This window comes from Erpetoichthys calabaricus, chromosome 6 (genome assembly GCF_900747795.2).
Source record: "Erpetoichthys calabaricus chromosome 6, fErpCal1.3, whole genome shotgun sequence".
Taxonomy (NCBI): domain Eukaryota; kingdom Metazoa; phylum Chordata; class Cladistia; order Polypteriformes; family Polypteridae; genus Erpetoichthys; species Erpetoichthys calabaricus.
The window spans coordinates 56,629,603-56,641,743 of NC_041399.2; the positions used below are offsets into that span (position 1 = coordinate 56,629,603).

Consider the following 12,141-nt stretch of genomic DNA (forward strand, 5'->3'; position numbering starts at 1 on the left):
CATACGAATGGCATCCAAAAAATATCACAAGCAGTTTTTCTTGATGTCAATTTCTGCCAAAATCCCTATGAGCACGAAAAAAATGTTTTTATTGGGTTTACACGTTGTTCATTTAACATTCTGGAGGACCACATATCCAGGACTCCAAAACAAATACTGCAGGGATCTCTGGCAGAATCCTTCAGCAATGTCAGTCCATAGCTATTCTTTTGGCTCTGGCATGACAGGAGGCTGGAGAAATTCCCATAACACACGACATGTATATGTTTCATGCACAATTTTTTAATTGGTGGACTTTCACAGAAGGTGCTGGAAATGTAAGGAAAATCAGGATTCCCCAGTTGCAATTTATTGGTATAATTAACTATTTTTGTGCTTAAAAATCTTTAAAAAAATATATTTACATTCAGCTCGTACGGTCCGGAATGGATTAATTGTATTTACATACAATCCTATGGGGGGAAAATTGCTTCGAGTTACGACCAGAGTTTTGGAACGAATTACAGTCGTGACCCGAGGTTCCAATGCACTGTGGCAAAGTGTCCTCATACATACATAGCAGTAGCGTACACAAGTGCATTAGTCATGTAAAGTATACACCTGACCTAAATGTATGTGCACTGTTTCCAATATAAGTTTACAAAATGAAATTTAACTATTTCTCCTTAATTTTCTAAACAAGCAAAATGTGTTTATATTTGTTGAGTTCCCTAATACTTAAAAAAAAAAAAAATTCTTTCTTACTCTTTACATGTTAATTTCTCTATGCTTTAGTCATATCACTGTAAGAGCATCAACGACTCAGGAGTTAAAGTAACTAGTAAAAGCTGGGCAGCAGCTTGGAACAATTGATTTCCTGTAACACAAGGGGAGAAACATTTCTTGCTTAAATTTCTCACCAAGAGTTTTAGGTTATCTTGAATATTTTCTGAATTCATTTCAAAATAATTTCAAATGACTGAATTTTTTCAGATGGTGAAGTGAGGGGGGAAAAAACTTTGAAGGCTTCGCTTAAGACTAGAATTACCAAAGCTTACGAAAAAACTCGTAAATCTGTCCCACCTTAGATCCGCTCGCACCTCTCCGTCACCGTCTTTTGTCTTATAAATGTGTCAATAATCCCAGGCAGCAAGCAGCCTGCTATACCATCCTCCCACCGCCACAGAAATGGCAAAAACCTCACCCAGCTCAAGTCTTGTTTATCAGGGAGTCAGGTACCTAGAGCTGTATAGGCTAAAAAATGTGTTATTTGGAACACATGTATTTCATGTGTGTTCCGTGTCTACAAAAATCTATGCTGCTGCTACTAGTCTTGCATGGTGTATAAAAGCCCTGAGCTAGCCTTAGTTGTGCCTCTTTTGTTCTCTTCAATTCTATCAAAGCTGATGGGCTGCTTTAACACTAGAATTACCAAAGCTTTCGAAAAAACTCGTAAACCCAGCCCACCTTAAATCGCTTCACACCTCTCCGTCAGCGTCTTTTGTCTTGTAAATGTGCCGATCAAGACAAGCAGCCTACTATTCCATCCCCCCACCGTCACAGAACGGGCACAAAGTTCTCCCAGTTCCAGCCTTCATTATTTGGGAGTGAAGTGATGGGAGTTTTAGAGGGGAAATAATATATTGTTATTTGGAACACATGCATACAAATGTACTGTTTCTACAATAATCTGTGTAAACACATCGTTAAAACAGAAACATTTCTCATATTTTAGTAACAGACAACAAAATGTAGACATAAACTATATAATGTGTGAAGTCCAAAGATCACATAAACACTTTCACAAAAGGTTCAAGGATGATACAATAGTTTCCGGGGCGCAGCAGTAAGAATTGCCGACTTGTAATCAAGAGTCCCCAGTTCAATCCTCACTGCCTCGTATATTTACCGTTTTGAGTACAGAGCTGCTCTTATTGTTAATATTATACAATAAACACATTTGATTTGCGCCTATAACAGTCGCTGTAAATTTATAGTACTTGTAAAAGTTACCTTTTTTTTCCACTTTTATTCTTTCACGATTACGATACATACTACCACCCCCCCAGGGGTCTGACGCTGTTAGTTTTTATTTGAAACTGGGAATAACTGTAGATGTGAGTGATGTTTTGAGACAATGGAACTGGAAATTCTCTGATCTGGATGGATAAAAGCTGACACACAAACGCTTGCGAAACTGCCTTATTCCTATCTCATCGTCACTTGATTTTTTTTTTTTATTCAGTTTTATTGAGTGTTCCTGCTTACTCTGAATTAGTATGCACCTTATGGTCCATGATGTCAAAGCCGCACTGACAAAAAAAAAAAAAAGACATTGGTATATATGATATTTGGAATTATTCATTTTATGACCTGTATACTACATTTCAGAAAACGTTGTGGCACAGACGCAACATTATTCATATTATTCATATTCATTCATATACTATCTTGTGGTTGTAATCAGTGACCGCGTGTTTTTTTTTTCCCACAAATCTTGCCCAGTCTTCACATTTTGGTGCATGGTGCTGTTTCTTTTGTACTCCAGGACATGCAGAGGAAAGAATAGTACACACAGAGGTCAGTTCCGCACTATACACAATCATCAAATTCAAATGTTAACAGTTCCCACACACCCAAGGACCGTCCTTTTTACATTTACGACATGTGTACCTGTTGCAGTGTACACACTTCTCTCTATGCTGTGGTTCCTATTACACTGAAGGGGCGCCTGACACTGACTCAGTTTAAAGCGACGAAGTTCCTCTGCAAGGTGAGCCATGAACATGCTTCTTTTCTCTGTGGACCCCGTACATGCCTTGCACAGTACATGTGCGTTGATCGCTGCCAGATCAAGCTTGTTATAGCGCAAGCAACCAGCCACCCGAATGCTCTGGCTCGCACTGAATAAACTCACGCCTTCTGATGCATGATGTCAACGCAGCACCGAGAAAAAAATAAAGAGACAAATATATGTGACATTGGGTGTAAATTTATGGTACTTGTAAAAGTGCTTTTTTCCACTTTTATTCTTTCAGCCACCATCCCCCCCCCACCCCCCCCCCCCCCGCCCCTGATCTGACCCTAACAGCACCAGCATAAATTTACACCCGATCTGACACTGTTCATTTTCAAATAATATTGCATTAGTGCGATGATGTTTTCTGATTGGTACTATTCAGGTTATACAACGATTTCTTCAAAATATCACATGATTTATTTACTTACTTCCTACAGCGTAAAGTCACAAGTAGACTGCAGAGCTTCCTGTGGTTGATTGACACGTGCATGCTCAAAAAATACATGTGTAATGCCACGAAAAGTGCACGCTACCCATTTACCTTGATTTATTTACTTATCTTCCTACAGCGTAAAGTCACAAGTAGACTGCAGAGCGTCCTGTGTTTGATTGACACAGGCATGCTCTTAAAAATACATGTGTAATGCCATGAAAAGTGCACGCTGACACTTCAGTTCGTAAGCAATGGTACGAGAATACAGTCAGACTTCTTTTTTGGGCACATACACCATCCAAATCTAAACACTACATGTAGAGTGGAGAGTCGCTCGCGTACTAAAGAGTCTATAGTTGAAGGTGGATGCTGCCGTCGCTGTACTCTGTATATAAGAGCCAGATCGAATGTTATTTACCTTGATTTGCTTACCTATGTTTACTTAGTTTTGGTTGGTCTCGTCCGTTACAGGAGATGGATGTCTGAAGCGGAGCTCCATTAGCAGCGGCTTTATTTTCTCACGTATTTCTTATTATTTTGAGGTATCTTGTATTTACCCGACCCGAGGTGCTTCCACTACAGTAGATAAACATGAGTAACAAGAAGTCCTCGCAAGCCCAAAGCATCGGCTGTAACGGGCTGCAATTCCACATGCGGAGCACGAAAGCCGAAATGATGTGTCCGAACTGAAGGAAATGATCACAACATTGGCTATGGCCGTAAGTAAGCTTAAAAAAGACATTCAGAGAAATATGAATAAAGAAAGTAGTGACTCGCTTAAGACAAACGAGAAACTGTGACAGCAGCTGCGTCAGGATAATAAAAACCTGGAAATGCGTCTATTTAATCGTTTTGACGTGACCGTTAAAGGCATAGTGGCGAAATTAGAGGAACACATTGAAGAAAATAGGTCTAAACTGAAAAAACTTGACGATCAGCTGGATAACGTTAAGCAGGCATTCACGGCTCAAACTGAAACAGCAGAACAACTGGCACCTAACGCCGATGAAAATGCTATAGCTGCGAATTCCAAATGCAAAAAAACTCTGAGACAGACTTGTGGCCCTGGAAGATGGGTGCAGAAGGAATAATATTAGAATCAAAGGTCTACCTGAGAAACGTGAAAGTACAAACCCAGTGAAATTTGCAGTAGAATTACTCTCTAAAACAACTGGAGATGATTTTAAATCAGATACCGAAATAGCAGCAGCTTATCGCATATGCAGATCAAATACCTTTAAACCTAGGTCTTTTTATTGTTCGCTTTAAGCGATTACAATATAAGCTTGATGTGATGGCACTTCTCAGACACAAGCAAGAGATTATATTTGAAAATAATCTCATTCGTATTTTCCCTGACTTCTCACCTTCTACTGCTGCTAAACGTGCAGCCTTCTACAACATTACACAGCTGTTACGGAAAGCCGGTATCAAATACAGCCTCTTGTATCCCGCCAAACTGAAAGAGGATGTTCAAGGCCAATATTACGTATTTTCCAGCAAGGTGGAAGCTGAAAAGGAATTAAGGAAGCTGATCCAGACACTCTTTTGAAAGACAATAGTGAGCCGTATCCTGTCATGGCATAGCAAGGATGTATCTGTCTGATCCACTTGTAAAGATACGTGTATTATAACTATACATCCTTTTCTCTACTTGGACGCTTTATGTTTATGTTTTAATTACAGTTATAGACGTGTGTGTGGAAGTAATTAGTCTTTTTTTTTTTTTTTCTTTTACTACCCCCTAAAGGAGACTGTTTAACATCATACCCTTGGTTTATAGTTATTGCTATTAGGGCATTAGGATTTACTATGCTTATCCTAGACCACTTTTTAACACCATTCCCAGGGTTCATTATTTTATTATTTTAATATCTTAAGATTGCTGAAGATTATATTTTAAGCTTAAAGTCTGTTAATGATTATATTTTTGGCAGATAGTATTTAGACTTTAGCTGTAATAGATATCTCTACTTTTCAATTCTCAAACGCCGCTGCTTGGGGGTGGGGGCTTGTTTTGTTTTGGACGTGCTCTGTCTCTCGGTATGTCAGAGGACCGGGACATTGTGAAGTGGGGTCTAGCCTCATGTGGGGAGGAAAAATGGGGGGGTGGGGGGATAGGGGGGGGAGAGAAAGAGAGCAGGCTATATCTAATCTATCCTTTTAAGCCTTATAATTATAACTATCAACGCAACAATAGGCTGAATTGCAATAACTCATGGGGAAATTGGAAATTAAGATTAAAACTGCCTCACTACCAGTTAAGACTATAAAATGACATCAAAAATTCAGAATCAATGTCTCCATGATGGGACAGTTAACTTTGTGAGGTGGAATGTTAAAAGCCTGAATCACGAATTAAAGAGAAAGAAAGTATGCTCTCACCTAACAGGCTTAAACGCTAAAATAGTATTTTTACAGGAGACCCACTTACTAAGCAAGGATCAGTTCCGGCTGCAAAAAGACTGGACTGGCCAGGCCAAATGTTCCATTCTAGTTTTACAAAGAAAACTAGAGGTGTGGGAATTCTCATACATAGAACAGTCTCATTTGTAGAATCAGATGTAGTATCGGATCCTGAAGGGAGATATGTGATGGTCATGGGCAACTTATTTTAACTGTAAAATGATTTTGATAAATGTTTATACACCCAATGTCGATGATAAGGAATTCATGCCAAATCTATTTGCATCCATTCCCAATGTGAACACTCATAAAATTATAATGGCTGGGGTTTTAAATCCACTCTTAGATAGGACTCCTGTCACAGGGGGGACGACATCTAACACTGCAAAGACAATTACACAGTTTGTAACTGACCACAACTTACCAGACCCCTGGAGGTTTCTAAATCCAAACTCAAGAACGTATTAGTTCTACTCACCAGTGCATCATAGCTACTCAAGAATTAATTATTTCTTTATAGATAATAATTTATTGCCTACGATTAAATCTTGCAAATATGACAATTGTTATCTCCGACCATGCACCTCTGCTCTTGGAGCTAAAATCATTATGCCCCTCACACTTACCTCGCAGATGGCATCTTAACCCACTTCTATTAGCAGACAACAACTGTTCAGAATTTATATCCATACAAATCAGTTTCTTCCTAAAGACAAACACACCCTCAGAGGTTTCTGCAGGAACACTCTGGGAAACTCTAAAGGCCTTCTTAAGATGATTTGTTTACTTATCTTCCTACAGCGGAAATTCACAAGTAGACTGCAGAGCTTCCTCTGTACATATACAAAGTATAGCGACTGCAAAAGTGCGACGTGCATTCTTTCTCCGATATAGAACCCTCGTCATCATCTGAGTTCACCTCTGTTATAGGACGTCTTTATGTGTAAACAGCAGTGTGTGTGTGGGGGGGGGGGGGGGGGGGGGGGGGGGTTTGGGGTGGAAGTGGGTATGCATGAACGTGACTGACAGAACAAAACTGAATTAAAAAAAGTATCATAAATTTACACCAGCTGTTACAGACTCAAATCAAATGTATCTTTTTATTCTAAAATAATAAGAATAAGAGCAGCTCACTTCTCAAAACAGAGTCATCCGGGGTCGAACACATGAAGTTTTGCTTACCAGTCAACAGTTGATACCGTTGCACCACCGAAGCAGTCGTATCAAAGGGGTGTCAGTGTCACACCCTAACGCGGGTCCTTTTTCTGCAGTTATATTCTTGAATAGAAGCGCACTTGTTCCGATATATTTGTACCTTTTGTTAAAGTGTTCATTTGATATTTGGACTTCAGGCTTCACACACATTATACACTTCATGTCTACATTTTGTCAATTATTACTAAAACATGAAAACGTTTGTTTTAACGATGTGTTTACATAGATTGTTGTTGACACGGAACACACATGAAATGCATGTGTTCCAAATAATGATATAGTATTTATAAAAGGTGTCAGACAAAAGACGCTGACGGAGAGGTGCGAAGGGATTTTAGGTGGGACGGATTTACGAGTTTTTTGTAGGCTTTGGTAATTCTAGTGTTAAACAGAGTTGAAACAGATCACTACCACATTGGAGTGAACACAGAGTTATGTATTAGTCAATTACAGAAACCACATCTTTTTTAACTGAACTGCTTAAAAATGCCAACTATCATTTAATCCAAGAGTTATAATCATGTAAAATAATTCATACCAAGGGATTTGGGAAGCAAGTTTTTGATGAATTCTGCGTGATCCCCCACATGCAGGATGCTGTACACACTGGTGTTCATCAACTCCTCCTGGTTGTACCTCAGATACTGGGTAACATTTTCAGAGACAAAAACAATATTACCTTCAAGGTTCACCACAAAAAAGAACCCATCTAAGGCCTAGAAGAAGAGAGACACATGAGAGTATTAGTATTACATTTAACAAAAGAAAACATTAATTAGTTCTGAAAATGTGAAACCACAAACATCTCATTGATCCATAGTCACTGTACAATCCCTAATTTAAATGTGAAAGCCTGAATGTGAGATGCAATGGATAATACAGTAGTGATCTGGAAGAACAAGATCAGAATTTTTTAAATGGTAACATTCCATGATTAATATATAACAAAATCATTATCTAGTTGCTTAAATATTTACAAATTTAATGACTCAATGTATTTTTAAAAATATATTTACCTGAACATTTAGAAAGAGTGTAATTGCCTACAATATAAAATAGTGTCATGCAGCAGGACTACGGTGTATACCAGATGTCTCTGTGACGCTGCTAGTTGTGTGATACAAAAAAATGTGAACCACTCAAAAGCATGTTTTCCTTGACTAGGTAGGTAGATGGATGGGTAGAATTTTGAAAGCAAAAGGTAGTTAAAAACAGAAGCCATCATATTTTACTTATCAAAAGAGAAAGATTAAAACTACTCAATCAGTGTTTTAAAATATGATCCAATATCCAGGGTAAGTCATCCCGTCTCAATTTTGTGCCATGATGTTATGTTGCCTTTACTTTATTCCACATGCGGGACAGAAATTGAAATGAGTCAGTATTAAGTGACACTTTAAATTCAACTACAACCCCAATTCCAAAATGTTGGGACGCTATATAAACTGTAAATAAAAACAGAACGCAAAGATTTGAAAAATCTCAAACCCATATTTTATTGACAAGAAAACATATCAAATGTTTAAACTAAGAAAATGTACCATTTGAATAAAATAAGGTCATTTTGAATTTGAAAAAGTTGGGCCTGGGCCATGTTTACCACTATGTAGGATCCCCAAATGTCTCGGAACTGAGGAGACCAGTTAATGGACTTGTGGGAAAGGAATGTTTTCCCATTCTTGTCTGATATAGGATGCTGCTCAACAGTCCTGGGTCGTCTTTGTCTTATTAGTTGTTTCACCATCTGAAAACATCTGGAGCATCATGAAAGGTCTGGACTGCAGGCAAGCCAGTTCAGCACCCGGACTGTTCTACTATGCAGCCATGCTGTTGTAATAGATGCCATATATGGTTTAGCATTGTCTTGCTAAAATATGCCAGGTCTTCCCTGAAAAAGGCACCATCTGTTTAGTGTGGAGGACATGGCATCCAATATTTTCCAAAAAATTTCAAAATTTGATTAGTCTGACCACAGAGCAGTTTTCCAATTTGCCTCAGTCCATTTTAAATGATCTTTGGCCCAGAGAAGATGGCAGGGTTTCTGGATCATGTTCACATATCGCCTCTTCTTTGCATGGAGCTCTAACTGCATTTGTGGATGGCACGACAAACTGTGTTCACAGACAATGAATCCTGGAAGTGTTCCCGAGCCCACGTAGTGCCACCCGAGGACCTGAAGATCACAGGCATCCAATATTGATTTTTGGTCTCGTATTGATGATATTATGTACTGTAGATGATGACATACTCGCAGTCTTCACAATTTTGTGCTGAGGAACATTATTCTGAAATTGTTCTACAATTTGTAAATGCAATTTTTTGCAGATTGGTGAATGTGGTGTTGTGGGTCCACAGCTTCCATCAGGAAGGCCACTTTTAAATAATCAGCGCACTCGCAGCTTAGCGAGGGGGCGTGGTTGTGTGGCTGAAGCAGGTCCCGAGGTGATTCATGATGTGGCTGTTTCTCACCTAAGTGCACAGGTGAGAAACTGTCCGCATCCATGATTGTTCCTGGGTCTGCTGATTTGTCACAGCTGCCATGTCCTCTTCATAAATAGAAGCACAAGGCAGCTAAAAAGGAGAAAAAAAGAAGAAAAAGAAGGAAGGAAAAAAGCCGGAGGTTGCAGGAAGCAGCAAGCAGCGTTGAGAGAGAGAGCACCAGTGTGAGAGCGAGCGAGCGAGCACAGGCTTGCAGGCAGGCAGCTGGATAGCGAGCCCTAGCAGGGGTGTTTGGCCGACACTAGGTGGGGCAGAAGGAAGCAGTCGCTCCAGCTGAACAATCATGGAGCTGGAGTGACCGGAGAAGGACAACTGGCCGTGTAAGGCCGAGAAGGCAGTGTGAGGCTTGGGTGGTGAATTCCCTGACGTGTGCGTCCTGATCGTTAGGGAAGCCAAGTCTCGGTCTGGAAAGTGCTTGACCGAAGCCAGGGATCGGGGGGCCTCCAGACCAGATGAGCGGAGAGAAGGTCAGCTGCTGCAGAAGAGCGACTCTCCTGTTGCAGGGCCCAGATGGGAGAAGCAGGGGAGCACCCAGGTAAAGACGACGCCGGGCTTTTGTGATTTTAAAGGACTGCTTCCAGCATTGTTTTAACCTCGTTGTTTTAAGAATTTAGTTATTGGTTTTAACCTCCACTTTGCACCAATTTGATTGGACGATGGCGCCGACTGGTGTGGCTGGCCGTCTGCTCGTCTCTCTAGTCTATGTTTTAACTTTGTTTTTATGTTTTAGTTTATCCCAACGGCCACTGTCCTATGATCGCGAGTCTTTACTAAACATATTTTCTGGCTTGCTTTCCTCTCAATTTTCATCTCCTGGTTGGATTTTTTGTGAACCTCCACCTTTGTTTTATTCATCTCCTGACTTCTTCACCTGGACGCCGGTGTTCACCTGTATTGCCACTATTTTTAAAAGTATGTTCTTGTGTCGGAGCCTTACAAGGGGTCCGTTTAGCAGCTTTGAACTTCAACTTTTCGAAGTGTGCAGCTCCCCTTCTCTGCTGTTTGCCGTGGTTTATAGACCTCCTGTAATTAATGATACTTTCATCTCTGAATTCTCTGATCTCTTGGCTGATATCACCCTCTCTCATGATAAAGTTTTTATTGTTGGTGATTTCAACATTCACGTTTGTTGTCAATCGAAACCTTTGGTCAATGACTATCACTTTTGAACTCATTTGATTTTATACAGCATATTAATACGCCAACCCACTCTCTTGGTCACACCCTTGATCTCGTTCGTACTCGTGATATTTCAGTGAATAATATTGATTTATGTGATGTTTCTTTTACTGATCATTTTTCTATAATGATGGATCTGAATATTACTGTTGATGTCCCGACTAATAGCTGTCCCCCACACTGCTCCGCTTTTTAAATTCTTCTATTATATCTGATTTTAAAACCATTTTCTCTAATCTTTATGTGCATGACCAAAATAATGGTATCGATGATTCTGACATAAAATTTAATTCTTCCTGTAAAACGATTTTGGACTCAATTGCTTCGTCCAAGATACGCAGTAATAAGGGTAGACCTGCTCCCTGGCTAAATGAAAATACACCATCACTGCGCCGTGCCTGTCGAACTGCTGAACGGCGTTGGGAAAAAAGATGGACTGATTGTCCCTAAACAGATTTTTAGGACTTCTCTTTTCAATTTCCAGGCTGAAGTTAAGATAACGAAACAAAACTTCTTTGCCGATTTAGTATCTCAAAGAATCCTAGGGTCTTATTTAATTCAATTAATGCGGCCATTCACCCCCACTCTGCAATGGGATCAAATAGCATTGTTCATTCATGTGACCAGTTTCTAGCATTCTTTGTCAGCAAAATTGATACTATCCACCGTGGCATTGTTCAAACGGGCTATGAACTTCCTACTGTTAATCATGACATTGTCTTAGAATCCTTTGATCTAGTCTCACTTTCACAGCTAAAAAGAACTATTGACACCCTTAAACCAGCCCCCAGTCCTCTGGATATTGTACCACCATGTCTCTTAGTGGAAGCCTTTGATGTGTTGGGCCCAACCTTACTAGCCATCATCAATGATTCTATTAGTTCGGGAGTTGTGCCCTCATTTTTTTTTTTAAACATGCTGCAGTCCGTCCCCGTCTAAAAAAAGGCAGAATTAGATCCTGGAGTTTTAGCCAATTTTCGTCCAATTTCCCAACTGCCATTTCTGGCTAGAATTCTAGAAAGAATTATTTATAATCAATTGGTTGTTCACCTTAAGTCCAATAATTCATTTGAGATCTACCAATCTGGCTTTAGGCATTATCATAGTGTTGAAACTGCACTCCCGAAAGTGTTCAACGACATCTCTCTTATTACTGACTCCGGTGATGCAGCAGTCCTTCTCCTCCTTGACCTGTCCGCTGCCTTTGACACTACTGACCATGAGATATTGCTGTTGCGGCTTGAACATCTTGTTAGGCTTAAAGGGGCTGCTCTTAACTGGCTCAGGTCATATTTAACTGGTAGACACTTTTCAGTGACTTCAGGACAGTGACCTCAAGTCCACAATCTTGGTGTTACCTTTGATAGTAACCTCTCTTTTGAGAAACAAGTAAATTCTGTAGTCAAGAGTTGCTTTTTCCAACTTTATCTATTAGGTAAGATAAAGCCTTTATCATCTTCTAGGGATCTTGAGATAGTTACTCATGCGTTTATTTTTTGTTGCCTCGATTACAGCAACTCGCTGTATTCTGGGATTAATAAATCCCTGATACACAGGTTACAGTTGGTACAAAATGCTGCTGCTCGCTTTCTGGTTCTCCTATTTTAGCTTCTTTACACTGGCTGCCTGT

General features: G+C 39.9%; 1 protein-coding gene across 5 annotated transcripts in view; it reads right to left on the bottom strand.

Annotated features, from left to right (window-relative positions):
* ncoa2 (nuclear receptor coactivator 2) overlaps positions 1-12,141 on the bottom strand; it is a 337,105-nt gene that overhangs the window by 129,354 nt on the left and 195,610 nt on the right. For all 5 annotated transcript variants that reach the window (XM_051929406.1, XM_051929405.1, XM_051929403.1 and 2 more), the window contains exon 6: positions 7,372-7,549. In XM_051929406.1, coding sequence (XP_051785366.1) covers positions 7,372-7,549 — 178 coding nt within the window. The remainder of the gene's footprint in view (positions 1-7,371; positions 7,550-12,141) is intronic.